The sequence below is a fragment of the Piliocolobus tephrosceles genome, chromosome 19 (assembly GCF_002776525.5).
Source record: "Piliocolobus tephrosceles isolate RC106 chromosome 19, ASM277652v3, whole genome shotgun sequence".
Classification (NCBI taxonomy): Eukaryota; Metazoa; Chordata; class Mammalia; order Primates; family Cercopithecidae; genus Piliocolobus; species Piliocolobus tephrosceles.
Genome location: NC_045452.1, coordinates 61,304,237 through 61,324,076, shown reverse-complemented (window position 1 = coordinate 61,324,076; position 19,840 = coordinate 61,304,237). Strand labels below are relative to the sequence as shown.

At 37.5% G+C, this 19,840-nt stretch overlaps 1 protein-coding gene across 2 annotated transcripts in view; it reads right to left on the bottom strand.

The window, feature by feature from the left end:
• Positions 1-326: 326 nt before the first annotated feature.
• The window catches only part of C19H21orf91 (chromosome 19 C21orf91 homolog), a 35,498-nt gene continuing 15,984 nt past the window's right edge, over positions 327-19,840 (bottom strand). For both annotated transcript variants that reach the window (XM_023227516.2, XM_023227517.3), the window contains exons 3-5: positions 3,691-4,227; positions 2,319-2,381; positions 327-661 (exon numbers count right to left, since the gene is read on the bottom strand). In XM_023227516.2, the coding sequence (XP_023083284.1) occupies positions 495-661; positions 2,319-2,381; positions 3,691-4,227 (767 nt within the window). In that variant the 3' untranslated portion in view covers positions 327-494. The remainder of the gene's footprint in view (positions 662-2,318; positions 2,382-3,690; positions 4,228-19,840) is intronic.

The following is a 19,840-nucleotide window of genomic DNA, read 5'->3' as shown; positions in this document are numbered from 1 at the left end:
ATAAATATATAGAACCACTCAAATATACAATTATAAAGAGAATGGCAAAGTACCTAAAATAGCATTTTTACATATAAAATTTTTATATTAAAATATTGCTCATAATAAATAAGAGGTGATATGAATTCCATTTCCCTCTTAAAAATTATCTTTAGTAAGTTTAAGGAGTTTGTTAATCTGTTGTTTCGACAGGTGAATTACATTAAAATGTTTAATAAAATGACACTCTAACAGTATATTTAAGTAGTCACATGTGATAAAATCTGTTTAGTAATTACGGGAAAAAAGAGTCCCCAAATGAGCCAAAATGATTAGCCCCAGAAGACTAGAGTATAATGATCTGCTTTATTTGAAAAAGATGTCTAATACTGCCTTATGTTTGGCAAATTTAATGACCATAAAAAAATGGACCAGGACTTTCTTTAAACTTCTTCAAAGTCTGCATGTCTGGGAGACCAATAAAGGGCAGGGCATACTAAGTAAGTCTGTTTCGGTCAGTTGTTTATGGGTAGGTGTGACTTCATTCCTGTTCGCCCTACTTGCAGACATGGTAACTTAGAATAGTTCTTCAGAAGCTGTTCGATGGCAACGTGGCGGACATGGAGCTGTGAGGCCAAAGAATCTTTTTCTTGCACTTGGTGTGTTAACTCTTCAAAAACTTCTGTAAAAGATTGAAAAACTTTCATTTGTAGTATGCAGAAAGTCAGTGCTATGATTTATATTTCAAGAACTCTAACTGAAATCTGCATTGGGCAAAGTGTCACAATGAAACTGATTTGATACCAAGGAAAGAGTTGTGTTCTCTACAAAGCATATCAGTTCTGATCATCCTAGGCATCTGTATACTGTACATAGCCAAGTGGAATTTGGCTTTTCTCCATCAAGTGAAATTTGAGTCATAGCAATGACTCCAGAGATGCACAGCAAACATGGTGGCTGCTACTGTAGCTGAGCCACTTTTCTCAATTAGAATCTATAAACAGATTCAATCAGTATATAATGTGATTTATGGACAAGAAGTGCCCGTTAGTATTCAGGTCTGGAATCACCTCTAAGAGGATTTGGAATCAGACTACCAGGAGTTTTGAATCCTTGTTCCTACTCTTACGTGCCTTAGGCAAGCAACTTTTGGTTTCAGTTTCCTTTCCTGTGTAACATTAATAATGACAGCACTTCACCAGGCTACTGTAAAACTTAAATGAGATCATATTTGTAAAGCACTCATAAATTTCTACAACTATTATTGTTATTATTTTTATTATTCTGAGAGGCTGTGTGGTTAAGCTTTGGAGTTTAAATCCTTGATCTGCTGCTGATTGGATGCATGATCTCTGTAAGCAACTTAACATCTCTGAAGTACAATTTTCTCATCTAAAAGGAAATAAACTGAAAAGGAGACAATTGGGGAATCTGAACATTAATTGTTAAGTGTTAGCATTATACTTGATGATGTTAAGGAATTATTAATTTTAATGGTGTGATAATGACATTGTGACTGTTTTTTAAAAAGTTATCTTTTAGAAGAAATCCTAATCTATGGACAAAAACCAATGTGTTAGCTAGGATTTGGCTGAAAATAATCCATGCTACGGGTAGTGCATTGGGAATGGATGCAAGTAGAGATGATTATTATGATGCCTTTGATAACAGTTGAAGTTGGTGAAGATGGCTTAAGGGGTTCACTATACTAGTCTCACTACTTTTATATATGTTTGAAATTGTTTATAATTTAACAAAAAAGACTAATATCACGTGCCTTAAAGAACTGTTTGGGAGCACTTCCACACAGTGCCTGGTGCAATCGTGGGTAGTCAATAAAATGTTAGTAAGAAGTTGTAGTTTCCATTTTCACTTAGAAAAGAAAAATGTGGCCGGGTGCAGTGGCTCACACCTGTAATGCCAGCTCTTTGGGAAGTTGAGGCAGGAGAACTGTTTGAGCCCAGGATCTCAAGATCAGCCTGGGCAACATGGCGAGACCCCATTCCTATAAAAAATAGAAAATTAGCTGGGTGTAATGATGCACATGACAGTAAGTCCCAGCTACTTGGGAGGATCACCACTGCATTCAAGCCAGCGTGATAAAGCAAGATTCTGTCAAAAAAAAAAAAAAAAAAGAAAGAAACAAACTAAAAGAAAAATGTATTTCCTCTGCAATTGAAAGTTCTTTGTTTCTTATTCTTTTTGCTCTGGAAACTCTAACAGGTTTGAATATCTCATTTCCAAATTTAAAGGTAGATAAAGCCAATGGTGTCTTATCATAGGTGATTTTCTATGTCAAAATTTTTCACACACAAAAAAGCAGTGAGAGTGATTCTTACCCTGGATTTGCTGGAGGAGCTTTGCATTCAGTTGTTCTACCTCACCAAGAGTCATTGAATTCACTGAAACATGAAAACGTATTCACTATTACCACAACAACCTAGGAAAACATGCAGCTTACATCACCAACATAATATCCTATTTTTAAAAATCTGCACTTAACTGTCAATACAACATTCAGCAGTACTCCAGCATTCAACCATTAATGCTCTTAAGTGTGGAGGAGACGTTTTCAAACCCTGACCACAACCCATGGTAAGAAACTTTTATTTTTATTCTGTTTTGAGACAGGGTCTCACTCTGTCACCCCGGTGGGAGGGCAGTGGTGTGATCAATGGCTCACTGTTGCCTCAACCTCCTGGGCTCAAGTGACTGCTTCCACCTCAGCCTCCCTAGAAGCTGGAACCATAGACGTGTGCCACCACACCTCATTGTTTTATTTTTGTAGAGATGGGGTCTTGCTATGTTGTCTAGGCTGGTCTTGAACTCATGGGCTCCAGTGATCCTCACACCTTGGCCTCCTAAAGTGCTGGGATTATAGGTGTCAGCCATTATGCCTGGCCAGAAACGTATTTTTTATCACTCCCAGTACACCACCACCCTCCAATGAAACAAAAGTTTCACCAAAAAATACTTAGTAGTAGGTCCAATGAATTCTGTTATCTCCTATTCTGTTTCAGTTTTTAAGAAGTGTTACTCACTACCCATTAAGCTTATTTTGATTAAGCATTACATAGCTTATACTATGCAGTTTGAAAAATCAATTTGTCTATCTAGATATACAATCTTAAACAATTTACATTTAGAATCAAGAAGTTGTATAACAAGATATCAGAGGTCCCTTCTGGCTCTGAAATCATGATTTCAAGACAATTAAAATCACCTCAGCTTCTGTAAATTTTTGTAGAAATAGATGTAGAGAGAATGAGTCACCCTTTCTAACTTTACAGTAAGTGCACACATTACCTTTGGCCTTTAGTAAAATGTCAGATTTTTGCTTTTGAAATGCCACCACCAGTCAACAAGACACATGCCTACATCAGTCCTGTAGGGATCAGCAACATGACAATGTGTATTACCCAATAGATGAAGCTGTACTTCCAAACTACATGAGTCCTAGATGTTCCAATTCAGTTTGTTGATTCCATTTAGTGTAATTATTTTACATGGCAAAACAAATATGGAAACTGCTGAACTTCAATGCTTAGAATTCCAGTGAATGAAAAGTTTTAAGATGTCTCATTTTTGCTAAGGTGAACCTGTTACCAAATCTACGTTTCCACAGCAAAATTTTTGACCCATTACACATTTATACAAATATATAAAAATCCCAAACCACCCAACTGTTACTTTTCTCCCCATTTTACTTACATTCCTCTCTGCTGTAATGTGGATGCTGGGTCTGGAAATCAGCTTCTGGACTAGAGAGTGTCTCTTCTTTTTTCTGTGCTTGGTTGTGACTATGAGGACACAATACACTGTTCTGACATAAAGTGGCACCTGAATCTTGTAACATAGCAAGTCCAAAGTCTGTATTTTCCCTCTGCTCCAAAATTCTTTGTGTATGGTTAGAGATGCCACCTGCACTTCCATCTATCCATTTTGCAGAATATTTCGGTACTTGGGAGTCAAACTGTGGGAGTAATTTTTCTTCTGGCTTATGCCTGAAATTAAACAGATGCTGCTGGGGGTTTCTAGAACATTCCGAATCTGAATCCAGATCCTTATTTTGTGCATACTGTACAATCCAGTTTATCTTCTTACTCAAAATGGTTTTAACTTCTTCGTAAGTACTTTTTGAAAGCTTAGATCGAGGACAACCCTGGTTTGCAATTAAATGATATTTTTCAAAGCAGTCTTTATGGCCCCTTAATGATTTGGTGTGCAAGAGATCAGACTTTGGTACCCCTATGGAAAAAAAAGAGAAACAAAAGACTTGAGAAATTTTGTTTTCTGTAAGTCACTTTAAGAATACACAAACCTTAGTAAAATCACAGAGTCCTTGATAGTCTGCGAATTAGAGGGAAAATGCTAAACAACATTAGTATTAACATACAATGTGGCCTAATAATTTCTGCTTAAATTTAATTCAATATTCAGTAATATTAAATTCTTATGGATAGCAAAACCTAAAAACTTAATTATTCAATTTTAATCTTAGTCCAGAGATGTTACTGCACAATATAAAAAAATACTACTGAATCCAGCAATTTACCTTTACAGATTCTTGGCCTTTACATTATAGTGCTTTCTTCATTAAACCTTCTGAAGCACACTTGCGAAAGTGTCTATAATATTATGAGGTTCAATAACAGAAATGCTCAACAAGTCTCCCCCGCAAAACACAGTAAATCATGTTCTTAAATTGTGCTATGTTTATTGAAGAAAAATAAACCAGAACCAGAAAAACACAAATTAATCAAAGTCAAAAAGTCAATAAACTATTTAGATTTATTTTTTAAGAAAATCAAAGCATCTAACATTTTTCAAATTTCCATTTTATAGTTACTAAAACCTTATCAAGATTATTTTCTAGAAGAAATGCACTATACACAATCATTTTTCATATAGCAATAAATTCAGTCTGCCAAGATCCAATAGCCAGTAATTATTCAACTCACAAATATTCAATATATACCATAAATAACAGAAAGATTACTTTTTATATCTCCCAACTTAGTAGAGTGTAAGTATGCTACCTCAATTGTTTTTTAAAAATATAGAATACATTTTCAAATATCTAATACATTTCAAAATATAGAATATATTCACACGTTTATAAGTTCGAGCCTATTATTAAAGTCAAACAGCGCTACTTTTATAATGAAGGTGAATCAGGAATGCGGACCTGAAAATTTATGTCTGCCAGAACTAACCAGTTTAAATCTGCTTAGCTTTTTAAATGGAGTAAGCGGAGAGCCAATCAGGAGCTAGTTTTAAAAAAAGTTTTAGCTGATTCATCAGAAAAAAATATATTTTGTAATTCATCCTTTGCTTTGAAAATTGAACTCACAGTGGTTTTATTTGAACTCCAAAGTCTGGCTAAAAGAAAGATAATGAAGCATTTGCACTTTAATGGTATGAAATCAAGTATTAACATACTTGTGAATATTAATGTTTAAAAAATATATAATATCAGCCAATGGTGGGACCTGATGAGACTGTCAAAACCAAGTGTTAAATTGGTTATCAGTTCCCTCAACAGTTATTGTAAGCTGTGAGAACACACCTCTAAAACACATTCGTATTATAAGCACATGTAAACAACGGCTCTCATGAGGTAAACTCAAATATCTGAGCCTTGTTTCTTCCAATGAGCTCAGAAATTGCTAGAAACTTAAATAGAATTTAATACATTTTATTTATCACGTTGCTCCTTGTACTGCAACTGTGATCATGTATATATTTCTACCAGTTATTATCTGATTAGGTCAAATTTCCAGCAACATTAGAACACATAAATTATAAATCTCAACGCTTTATTTAATAATAAAGTATACATCTTCAAAAATGGGTAAACTGACATAAAAGAAGTTCACAAGCCCTGCTTTATTAAAAGTTGTATTATTACGCATAGTAAAACAAAAACGGTAGTTATCACAAGTTATGCACCAAAGGAAAAATGGTTCCACTCTGCTATGTGATTCCAATGCTTAGCTTTCTGGGAAACACTGGTATGCACAGAGAACCTGAAGCTTGCCTATTAGTAACTGGAACATTTATTAATGAGCTCCCCTACTCTCTGCAAACTCTTTTAGGTCTTGTTGCCAACAGATGGTTAGCTAATGCCTCAGAACAGTAAATAGTCTCATTCTCAGTGCACTGCTTCAGCTCTATGTAGCAATGATTTAGCTGAATGTAAATATAGTAATTTGTAAGTTTCTCCTCCAGTTTATATGAAATGAAATTCTTTAGCATATAAAAAAAGTTGTGAACTAGGCTATGGAAAGTAATATTTATTGTTAAATTTTGTGGGGTTTTTAGTATTTATACAGAAACTCCAAAACAAGATGAAAAAGTAATTACATTAAATAACTAATTTTCTAATGTACTCTAGAGCTTCAACAACAGGTCATTATAATAGATATCTATTTGAAGAATAATATGGACTTTAAAACTTTTTTTTATCTACTGTTTCTTCTTAATGATTCATGTAACATAATTTCTGCTTAGATGTACCTATTGGCTCCTTGAACTCACCATACTGAACATTAACTTCTCTCTCACCATGCAACTCCAAAGCCAATCCTCTTACTGAGTCTGGCATCACCAACTGTTCAAGGAAGAAACCTGGGTGTCCTCCTTGAAAGCTCTTCACTCCCCACAATCCCATAGGTTTTGCTGTCTTACCAGATTCCCCCGCCCCCCCGCATAAAATCTAGCACCTACAACATCTGACATCCTTCTGCTTCACTCCAGCACCACTCTCACTACAAATGTGGGTCATGATCATCATCATCTCCTGTCTAGTTTCTCATTTCCCCTAAGAAGCCTTGTCTAACCCAAACATCTGGGTTAGTTTATCACACTAGATTTTACAATTGCCTCTTTCCTGGCCTGTATCTCCTGACAAAATGTAGGTTCTGTGAAAAATACAGACCTTATCTCTTACTCATATATTCTCAGTGTCAAAATGCCGGGCACATAGTGGGTACTCAAAAGTAGTACCATAAAAGAAAATTAAAAATATATTTTAAAACACCAAAAACAAACCAATTATCAGTCAAGGTCCCCCCTAGCAAGGGAACCAGAATTTGCAGTTCTGCCAGGCTGCTCAGCGGGTAATTAAAGGCATCTTTCAGTGAAGCTACTCCTATATTTAGCCTAATGGGCTATTAGTCTAAAGAACCTGTCAGTGGCACTGATACAGAAATGGCATTCCTGTGGCATCATTCAATCTTCCAAAGAAAATCATGAATTTCTACTCGATTATGTATTTTTTAAATAGAAATTTACATACAGAAAATATACAAGAAGACGGTTTTATGTTAACTGTAGCTCATTCATCTAGATATGTACCTCTAATTTGTTCAGTTACATCAGTCATACTGAAATTTAAAAACTGAGTTAAAGACTGAGTTTTAAAGTTCAATTCGAAACATTTGTTTTATAAACATATTTTAAAATATCCTGTGCAGCAGTAGCAGAGGAAACAAAAACTTCTATAATACACTACTTCATATACTTGAAAAAAATTACTTTTTAATCTAGAAAATAATGTGAGTAGCTCATTTAATTTGCATCAGTAACATATATATCGTTTTATAAACTCTTGACGTGATTTGTTTTTTCTACCTCATCAGTTCAAGTTATTATAGCAGAAACAACCATTGCTATTATCAAGAGATCCCAGTGAGTTTCCCAATTGACTTTTCAATTTTAACTGCATTTACAAGCGTAAACAGCTCTGAGCACTAATTCGTTTCCTAAGCAGCTTTTGAAAGGGAATGAATCTAAATGCAACACAATCAGCTGATACTTTTGAGGAGCTGAGTTATAAGAATTTCCAAGCCAGCTCAACCAAGATTGTACTTCAATTTGCTTGTTAATACAAATTTTGAAGGCCAATGTAATTGACTTCCTATTATAAAAACATCTTTAAGGCACTTCAAAGATATCCATATGTCACTTTTTTTTAATCATAAAGTCATTATGAGAGAACTAAAACCTTAATTGGCAACCAAAACTTTTAATCTTATTTATTTATTTTTTTTAAAGTATGGATTTCTCAACGGATGCTGGAGAGGATGTGGAGAAATAGGAATGCTTTTATACTGTTGGTGGGAGTGTAAATTAGTCCAACCACTGTGGACTAACTGTGGAAGACAGTGTGGTGATTCCTAAAGGATCTAGAACCAGAAATACTATTTGACCCAGCAATCTCATTACTGGGTATACACCCAAAGGATTACAAATCATTCTGCTATAAAGACACAGGCACACGTATGTTTATCGCAGCACTATTCACAATAGCAAAGACATGGAATCAACCCCAATGACCATGAATGATAGACTGGATAAAGAAAATGTGGCAAATATACACCGTGGAATACTATGCAGCCATAAAAAAGGACAAGTTCATGTTTAACACAGGAACAGAAAACAAAACACTCCATGTTCTTACTCATACTGGGAGTTGAACAATAAGAACACATGGATACATTGAAGAGAACATCACACACCGGGGCTTGTCAGGGTGTGGGGTGCTAGGGGTGGGATAGCATTAGGAGAAATACCTAATGTAGGTGTCGGGTTAATGGGTGCAGCAAAACACCATGACATGTGTATACCTATGTAACAAACTTGCATGCTCTGCACACGTATCCCAGGACTTAAAAGTATATATAAAAAAAAAAAGTATGGGTTTCTTCTGGTTAGAGGCTATTCCTATTCAATAATTTTATTTTTCTTTTATCTTTTCCCATTTTATCTGAGTTTTTATACTATTATTTTATACTTTGAAAACCCTACCTCTAACCCATCTAGCATGCTATCCCCACCTCTATCCTTTAAGTTCCTCTTTAAAATAAATGTGCTTTAAGAAAACTTGGTTAAATCCAACCTAAAAGTGCAAAGACTACTCAAATGTTTAGATGTTTAGCTCTAGTTACCACCATTACTCTTATTTTGTTATTTTTTTGAGACGGAATCTCGCTTTGTCACCCAGGCTGGAGTGCAGTGGTACAATCTCAGCTCACTGCAACCTCTGCCTCCTGGGTTCAAGCAATTATCATGCCCCAGCCCCCCAAGTAGCTGGGACCACCCAGTTAATTTTTGTGTTTTTAGGAGAGATGGAGTTTCACCATGTTAGCCAGGCTGGTCTCAAACTCCTGACCTCAGGTGATCCACCTGCCTCAGCCTAGCAAAGTGCTGGGATTACATGTGGTGTGTAATCCTGGGATCACAGTGGCATGAGGCACCGTGCTTGGTCCACTGTTACCCTTTTATAAGAATGATTAAATGATTTTATTTAATTCACCGATTGTAGGAACAATTTTTTTTCCTAACAAAGATAATACTCCAAATGGCACTAAAAAAATAACCACAATACCAAAATGCTTAAAGTTCTACCACATGTCCCACGATCCTCTGCTTTTACCCCTAGCCTCTTGAAGAAGACCTGATTTATGACTTGGTAGTAATGAGTAAGCAAGGCAATCTTTTCCTGATGATTCACCAGCTGGTCCTGTCAAATAGCACTGTCTCTCAGCTGTCTACACTGATGCTGAATGTCTTTATACTTCACACATTCTTGAATCATGTCATCGGACTCCCTTACAGTTTTTGTGGTCAATTAGACTACATTTGCAATTTGATTACATATTCCATTTCCCAACCAAAGGACTGGCTTAACATAGTCTGGTGCTCCAGAAGGCGAGCAAATAGAATAAACCATCAGTGGATGTGAAGTTGTAAAATGCAGTATCACATCCGTAGGAGATTGGAAAGCACTAAGAAAGCAAGCACGCCAACGTTTACCTCAAACTTAGAGCAGAATTAGGGAACTGGGAGTATAGGTTTGCTAAAGGGTGGGTTTATGTGTTCTTTCTTAATGTTGAAATAAGGCAAAAACATTAAGTTTCTGGTTGTTAACATGCTGTGAAAAAAATTTAAGCACATTGCCTTAAAACATGATAAACTTATTTGTGCAACAATACATGCAGTATGGCTTCAAAATATTTTTTGGCTAGGTGTGGTGGTTCATGCCTATAATCCCAGCACTTTAGGAGGCCAAGCCAGGTGGACTGCTTGACACCAGGAGTTCGAGAGCTGTCTAGGCAACATGGTGAAACCTGGTCTCTAGAAAAAAATACAAAAATTAGCCCAGCATGGTGCATGCACCTGTAGTCCCAGCTACTTGGGAGGTTGAGGTAGGAGGATCATTCGGGTCAGAGAGGTGGAGGTTGCGGTGAACCGTGATTGCGCCGCTATACTCTATCTAGCCTGGGCAACACAGTGAGACCCTGTCTCATGAAAAAAAGAAAAAAAAGTTTTTAATGGAGGCTCACATTTTGCCCAGCCTAAATAATTTTCCAAGATCAAAGGTGTTTTTCTTTTTGTGATGATCTTATCTTGGATGCTAAGAAAGGGAGTATAGGTACTTGAATATGCATGTGTTGTCCATATTAAGTAACAGTAATCTTGTGCTTCTTTAAGCAAGGGTTCACTGTAAAAATGGGAGGGCAGCCAAATTCCATCTTATTAGGAAAGACAATGGATTAAAATGTTACTTGTTTTTGAGGCGCAGACAACCATTCCTGATAAAAATAAAGGAAAAGCCCTGTGGGTAGAAGTGGTACTCCCATGGACTGAAAGCTGGATCCACACTGCAGGTAAGTTTTGTTTAGCCCACAAATATTTTAAAGAGAAAAATTAAAAACACAATGAGAGGATCTAGCAGGATCTGGCTGCTGAACTGGGTATGTACTCTTTAATTCCAAATAGTTCTTATTATTTCCTTAATGAAAGCACATGTACCTGTGACTCTGCAGGCTCCAAATCCATGTTAGGTCACCTGCAGTGTACTGAGAGTGGGTTGGATTGCTGCAGTGTAAATACTACTTGCCCCAGTGATGGTTTCGCGCTTAATTCAATTAGACTACTATGCATTTCATGGGCAGGCAGTAGACAAGCCATCATTCAAGAAGCGTTATTACCATTATATCTATTGCCAAGCACTGCCACTCAGTGGGAGGATGCTCAGTTTGTCTATTCTGTCATGTGACCAAGGTAGAGAATTAGACTGAAAGTGGAAGGGAAGGATGAATAGCTGGAGTATCTACTTCCCACAAAAGGACAGGCTTCTGCCTCTTGGAATTTTTTATCAGTTGTCCTAGGTGCCTTAGAAAGTACTGTGATAAAGCGTACCTCATTTCCTTGCCCTCATACCTTTAGCTAACTCAGGAGCCACTTAAATGACTAAATAGAGTCTGCCATATTCAAGTACCCAACATACCGTTTACAAATAAAAGGTAACTGCTTAGCAGATGGAATACTGGCAACCACATGAAGCCAATATACGGATGGGTTCAGAAACTTGCTTTCCCACATTTGGAGAATCACTGCCCTAAAGAAAGATTTATCAACAGGTGGTCTTCAGATGGCAGATTTCAGCTTAGAGATGTGCATGCCATTTAAAAGTTCCTGTGTGTGCTAAGGATTAAGGCAGTTAATCAACGCAGCTTAATGTAATAAATGAATTGTAAGGGAAAATTTCAATGAGCTAAGAGTTCAGAGAGACAATGATAAACCTCACCCTCAACCAAGGAGGCCAGAGCAGAACTGAGATCTTTGATTGATAGATGTATACATTGCAAATGACATGTCAAAAATAAAAACTCTCTCAGTGAATTCTACTTTTTCATTCCAACAGTTGGAAAGTTGGGGAAACACACCTACATAACAACTGTTTATTACTAAAAAGGCACAAAACTAATCCAAACTCAATTCTACTCTTTAATGTAGCTACTTGTTTAACAGCAATGCCCAACAGAACTTTCTGTGGTCATGGACACATTGTATCACTGAGCTATGCAATAAGTAGCCATTTGTGGCTACAGGATACTTTAGCATCTGAAATGTAGATAGTCTGACTGAAGAACTCAAGTTTTAATTTAAATTTAAATGAATTCAATGTGGCTAGGCTACTGAATTGGACAAGGCAGCTTGTCCACAGGTAACTAAACAAAACAGTACTTGGAAAGAGAACATGGATAGAAGCTATCATCATTTCTTTTAAAACCATACCGAGATATATATATATATTTTTTATATGGAGTTTTGTTCTTGTCACCCAGGCTGGAGTGCAATGGCGCAATCTCGGCTCACTGCAACCTCTGCCTCCCAGGTTCAAGCAATTCTCCTGTCTCAGCCTCCCGGGTAGCTGGGATTATAGGCACCTACTACCACACCTGGGTAATTTTTGTATTTTTAGTAAACACAGCGTTTCACCATGTTGGCCAGGCTAGTCTCGAACTTCTGACCTCAGGTGATCCACCCACCTCGGTCTCCCAAAGTGCTGGGATTACAGGCTTGAGCCACCACGCCCAGTCAGTGTACTGATAAATTAATATGGGATATTACACTCACAGCACGATATGGAAAGGTAAATGTTTTTCTGGTAAAATAAATGAAATTTGGGCTATAAGGTTTAATTAACATCATGTTACAAAAAGTTTTAGGCCAATAATCCAATGGACCCAAGTAACCCTCTACATGTTCCATACTCCCCTAAAGGATTTAAGTGAATGTACTGACATTTACTCTAAAAAAGTTTTTGTGCAAGAAATTGTCGTTAAGACACCTAAAAAGCTATTCAAATTAACTATAATTGAATTACTAGTTTTAAATATCCACTTACATGGGGCATATGGAGACACTAACTTACAGCAAAACAAAAACACAACGAAGTTTCCTAATGATAGACAAAGTTAAAAAGATGTTACTTAAACAAAAGATAGCCTTAAAAATGCCTTCATAATAATAACCAGATGAATGAATGAGGGCACACTACTATGAAAAAGCAAATTTAGGGTTTGAAAGCAAGAAACGTGATAACTGTCTCTTTGCCCTTCATCTCCTGAACTGCCACCTGCTCAACTTAAGTTCTGAGAAAGTGATCTATTTTCTTACAAACAAGAAAGGTAAAATGAAAAGCTCATCGGTAACTATTTATCAAACATAAGTTTTGCAACTCAACTTCTTTGCATATATTTGAATCACTGTTTCTGAAATTCTAGCTAATTATTCCTTAAATAAATGATTTATAACAGCATCTAATGGAAATATACTAGCTAGTGAATTTGAGGCATTTATCATTCAATTACTACTGAAGGTAGTAAATGGTAAAAATTAAGGCTGAGTTGAGAAACGATCACTACAATTCACCAACCATTTGATAAGAAGACTAAAGCTAAAAATAGAAAATGCAGTAATTGATTAATCATATTGCAAAATGCTGAAATAGAAATAAAAAATTACAGTTCAGACCAACGTGAACTAAAAATATGTAGTATTATGACAATATATGTTTTAGTCAATCTATATTTTAATCACATACCTACAAGCATTTCTTTTTCTTTTCTTTCATTTTTTTTTTGAGACACAGTCTTGCTCTGTTGCCCAGGCTGGAGTGCAGTGGCACGATCACAGCTTACTGTAGCCTCAATCTCCTGGGCTCAAGGGCTCAAGCAATCCTTCCACCTCAGCCTCCTGAGTATCCGAACTACACAAGTATGTGCCACCCTGTCTGTAAAATTTTTTCATATATATAGTAGAGATAGGGTTTTGCTATGTTGTCCAGGCTGGTCTTGAACTCCTGAGCTCAAGTGACCCTCTCACCTTGGCCTCCCGAAGTGCTGGGATTACAAGCATGAGTTACTGTTCCTGGTCAATCGTTTCTTTTGATGATGCTACCATACAGAGAGACAAGGATAGGAAGCTGTTGTTGGGTACTAAACATACTGACTTATACCTATGAGCCTGAATTCTATCTCAAGTTAATGTCCTTAAACACTGGGCCCATTTGTCCTAAGTGCATCATAGCAATTCTAGAGTAAAAAACAAAACAAAACAAAACAAGACAAAAGAAACCCAAAAAAACTGTGATCTAAACAAAGGGGTTGGCGAACTAACGTACAATACAGTTTTTTCCATAATGTAACATAGTTTTTAACATAATAGATTTCATGGCATCAATTCACTAGTAAACAGAAGACATTCAAACAAATGATAGAATTGCAAACTGGGACATACATTTGACCTGTAGTCTACGTTTGAGAATTTAAGCTACATGCAATGGGAATTTAATCACCAGCAAAAAAGATGAATATATAAAAAGATTTTAGTACTGGAAATTGAACACAAGCTAAATATTCATCAGTGAAAACTGGTTAAGCAAATTATGGTACAATGGGATACAAAAAAATGATGTGGTAAAAACTTTACCTGCTAATAGAAAAAAGATGTTCTTATTAAATGAAAGACCTGGTTATTAAATGGTGTATACAGCCTCATTTCATTTTTTATAAACAAATGTTTAAACACAAAAATGTTTTAAAAACATTTCTACCCCCTCCCCACATGCTGCATTGCAGAAAACTTAGAACACACCAATTAAGATTAGGTAGAATTATGAATATTAATAATCTTTTTGCTTTCTGTATTTGGTTTTCTTAGGCATAGTTTGCTTTTTAATAAAACAAGAAAACTTTAAGAAAAAAAATTTTTTTTATCCTTTTAAGGAGTGAAAACTTAAGAGACTGAAAAAATGCCTGTGAAGAAATGCTTTTTAGTTTGAGAAAGAACACAGTGTTCTTGGTATCGAATGGTATGTTCCAACAAACTAAGTTAAACAAAAAGATTAAGACACTAAAATGGTAAAAGATATGCATTCCTAAAACATCCTAAAATTCTGAATTTTTTTTTTGTTTGTAAGAATTCTCTTAATAATGTATCTAGCAAAGAAAGTAACACTCAAATGAAAGCAGCCCTCTTCCCCATAAAAGTGAAATCACAACCACAGTCGTTCGAGCTGGCAGCCCTTGCTGGAGAGCCAAAGACTACAAAGGGAGTGGAGGAAATATGTTGATAACTGAAAAAAATGCATACCATTGAATTGAACAGATTTGCCGGGCACCTACCATATGAGTAAATAAGGAAAGCTAAGGCAGAAAAACCTACTGAAAATCACATCACTGAAAGGTTAACTGAGGAGAAATTTAAACCTCTTCAATGTATACAGAACACTCAATTATTCTGTTAATGAAGAAGCTGTTCAGCATACAAACCAATCACAGCAATACCCTCAATATGGCATTTCATCTTTTCAGATAAGAAGAAAACAAAACTATTCTAAATTTCTATTTAAATTAACAGTAACATTTGCATCACATACTATGTTTACCTGTATTTATACAGGGTTTCTATATTCATCATTTTTTCTCATCCTTGCAGCATCCCTGTGACACAGGCAATGATGTTATTTATTATCACCTCTCATTTAATACAGGTACTCCAAAAGATAGGCAGCTGCAAACAAGGAGGAAGAAAAGTAAATGACGTTTAAGACAGAGGGCACTAGATAAGCAAAGGCTTAGAAGTGAGACAGAAAGAAAGGGAGAGACTGAAGGAATGAGAGCATGACTGGCTGTAAAGTGCCTCTGGAGGGTAATGAAAGATGAAGGTGGTCAGTTAAGCAGGTTCCTGGTCGTGAGAAGAATTACATGCCATGTTAGGGAGTTAATAATCTGCAGAAAACGGTAGAAAATGATTTAAGAGTTTCATGTACATGAAATGGCATGATCAAATTTGTACTTTAAAAATCTTTATGGTGGTACTGAATGAGAAGTGTTGGAAGTGTGGAGTAGGGATGGGGGAGAGGATCAAGCCTATGAAACCAATTAAGTGGTCTGTGAGGTAATACAGGTAAGAAGAAGTAATGGCTTGGACTAAGGTGTGGCAGAGAGAATGACAAGAACGGAACAGACTGGAGAGAATCAATAGGATTCAGAGACAGACTACATGGAGAGGGTGGGTAGGACAGAAGTGCTGAGGGTTGACAGAACTGTTGCTAGCCCAGCAATTTGCCTTTGCAAACTGGAAAACCGTCCCTGACAGGGCACACAGCTTGAAAAGCAGACCTCAGGCTAGATATGAGCCGCAAGTCATCATTGCACCTGCAGAACTCTCCCTGGTACAGAACTCTTCCTGAAGAACCTGGTCCTTCGATCACCAGCGTTAAGAGTCAGCTGGAATGCTTGTTAAAATTCAAATTCCTAGTCTCAACCCTGGACCGCTAGTGAATCAGAATCTCTGGGAGGATGGGCCTGAGGTTCCATGTGAATCAATGATAAAGGAAATACATAAAATGCATGTGTATATGGAAGGAGATTACTTTAGCTCAAGAAACTTCAGCTCGACACCTGAAGAATATCTACATGGAGAGGCCTAGCAGGTAGGATATATGAGTCTGGTGCTCAGAATAAAGATTTGGCCTCACAATATAAGTTTGTAGAGTTCCAGCTCAACTTTACCAGCTTACAGAGGTATAGTTGAAGCCGTGGTAATAAAAGCAACTAAAATAAGAGGCCAGGATTGAGGGAGTTGAGTATTTCAACAAACAGGTAAATGTCAGAGTTTGAAAACTCCAATAACACAAACCTGTTTTATTGCCTAGATAGCTAGGTGATCGCTGGTGAGAGCAAGACGGTGGCAAAGTAGAGAGCACCGAAGAAAAGCTGGGAGGAGAAATAAGAGACCCTAAATGAACTGCTCTTTAAAGAATTATAGCCTAAGGAAAAAAGGGAAAAGGTTTTTTTTCCCTTGACTTTTTCTTTTAAAATGGGAGACATGAACACTTCCGATATGCTAGCTAACCATTCTTTTGGCCAATCTGCCAGGTACATAGAAAACAACTGTATGTGGCCAAGCTGATGAGTTAGTAAAACAGAGGAGAGGGCAAACAGATGCATTAAGAGTGGGAGGCTGGGCACAGTGGCTCACGTCTGTAATCCCAACACTTTGGGAGGCCAAGGCGGGTGGATCACCCTGAGGTCTGGAGTTTGAGATCAGCCTGGCCAACATAGTGAAACCCCATCTGTACTAAAAATACAAAAATTAGTGGGCACGGTGGCAGGAACCTGTAATCCCAGCTACTCGGGAGGCTGAGGCAGGAGAATCACTTGAACCTGGGAGGTAGGGGTTGCAGTGAGCCAAGATCCTGCCACTGCACTCCAGTCTGGGCAAGAGAGCGAGGCTCCATCTCAAAAAAAAAAAAGAGTGGGAGGCAGAAAAGACAGAAGATTTAAGAAGTGTGAAATAAATTAAATTGTTCCATATTCACTCTCAATTGAGAATTGCGATTTCCCAGAATATCTATGACTGATATTTATCCAATACATTTTGTTAATATATAACCTGGTAATCTAAAACTGACTTTTCTGGAGAACTTCCTAATATGTAGGAATTATATTTTATCTATACTGTATTTATTCTACTGTGTAGTAGAAATAAAATTGATATGGTTTCGATTTGTGTTCCTACCCAAATATCACGTCAAATTGTAATGCGCAGTGTTGAAGGAGGGTGCTGGTAGGAGGTGACTGGATCATGGGAGGAAACTTCCCCCTTGCTGTTCTCATGATAGTGAATCTCACGTAATCTGGTTGTTCAAAAGTGTGTAATACCTCCCCCTTCTCTCTTCCTTCTTCTCCAGCCATGTAAGATGTGCCTGCTTCCCCTTCACCTTCTGTCAAGATTGAAAGTTTTCTAAGGCCTCCCCAGCTATGCTTCCTGTACAGCCTGTGGAACCGTGATCCAGTCTCAGGTAGTTCTTTAAAGCAATGCAAGAACCAATACAGAAAATCGGTACTAGGAATGGGGCACTGCTGTAAAGATACCTGAAAATGTGGAAGCGACTTTGAAACTGGATAATGTGCAGAGGCTGGAACAGTTTGGAGAGCTCAGAAGAAGATAGGGAGGTAAGGGAAAGTTTGGAACTTCCTAGACACTTGTTAAATTGTTGTGCCCAAAATGCTGACACTGATATGAACAATGAAGTCCGAGAGCAGGCAGTCTCAGATGGAGATAATAAATTTATTGCAGTAAAGGTCACTCTTGCTACACTTTACCAAAGAGACTGGTGGCACTGTACCCCTGGTCTAGGGACTTGTGGAACTTTAAACTTGAGAGTGATGATTTAGGCTATCTGGTGGAAGAAATATCTAAGTAGTAAAGTGTTCAAGATGTAGCCTGGCTGCTTATAAGAGTATACAGGCATATATGTGAACAAAGAGATGATCTAAAACTGGAACTTATATTTAAAAGGGAAATAGGGTTTAAAAGTTTGGAAAATTTGCAGCCTGACCATGTGGTAGAAAAGAAAAGCCCATTTTCTGGAGAGAAATTCAAGCCAGCTGCAGAAATCTGAATAAGTAAAGAGGAGCTGAATAGCCAAGACAATGAGGAAAACACCTTGAAGGCATTTCAGAGATATTGTTGCATCCCTTCCCATTACAGGCCCAAAGGCCTAGGAGGAAAGAATGGTTTCATGGCCTGGGCCCAGGGCCCTGCTGCCCTGGCACAACCTTGGGACACTGCTCATGTCCCAGCCACTTCAGCTCCAGCCATTGATAAAAGGCCCCAGATATGTCTCAGGCCTCTGCTCCAGACAGTGTAAGCTGTAAGCCACGGCTTCCACATGGTGTTAACTTTGCAGGTGTGCAGAGGGCAAGAGTTGAGGCTTGGGAGCCTCTACCTAGATTTCAGAGGATGTATGGAAATGCCTGGATGTCCAGGCAGAAATCTGCTGCACAGGTAGAGCCCTCATGAAGAACTTCTACTAGGGCAGTGCGGATGGGAAATGTGGGGTCTGACTGCCCCCAGAGAGTCCCCACTGCGGCACTGCCTAGTGGAGCTGTAGGGTCACTATACTCCAGAGGGTCACCATACTCCAGACTCCAGAATGCTAGATTCACTGACAGCTTTCACTGTGTGCCTGGGAAACCTGCAGGCACTCAACCCCAGTCTGTGATGTACCTCACTGTATCTTGGAAGTAACTAACTTGTTTTTTAGAGGCTCAAAACGGACTTGCCTTGTCTCAGATGAGACTTTGGACTATGGACTTTTGAGTTAATGCTAAAATGAGATAAGTCTATGAGGGACTGTTGATAAGGGATGATTGTATTTTGCAATGTGAGAAGGACATGAGATTTGGGAGGGGCCAGGGACAGAATGATATGGTTTGGATTTGTGTCCCCACCCAAATTTCAGGTTAAACTGTAATCCCCGATATTGGAGGAGGGGCTTGGTGGGAGGTGATTAGATCACGGGGGCAGATGTGCCCCTTGTAGTTCTCATGATAGTGAATTCTTACAAGATCTGGTTGTTTAAAACTATGTAGCACCTTCTTCTCTCTCTCTTCCTCCTTCTTTGCCCATTAAGACATTCCTTCACCTTCTGGTATAATTGTTAAGTTTTCTGTGGCCTCCTCAGCCATGCTCCTGCACAGCCTGCAGAGCTGTGAGAAAATTAAACCTCTTTCTTCATAAATTACCCAGTCTCAGGTAGTTCTTTATAGCAGCATGAGAATGGACTGATACAATAATGAAAATGTTGATTTATCACGATAAATGGAAAATAATTTGTTCAGCCAAATTAACATGGTCAAAATTATGAAGGATAATAATAGAAATGCCCTCAGAGCAAATAGTAATATAAAAACTTTGAAGTATTTTCTACTGTTCAAAATACTTACAGATACTAAAGATCCTCTTTAATATTTGAAGACATCAGTATAAAAGTATGAATGAAGGAGTATTTCATGTTAATCTTGAAACACTCCTCCCATATAACACAGCCAGATTTCCTCAATGTATGGGCTCTAATTTTCAAAACAGACCAGCAATTATCATTAAGTTCACAGTAGATATTATTCCATCAGTAATCATACGTTTAGGACAGATATTAAAAATGTCATTAAGTATATTTGTATAGCACTTCAGAAACTGGAAGGTGCTTTTG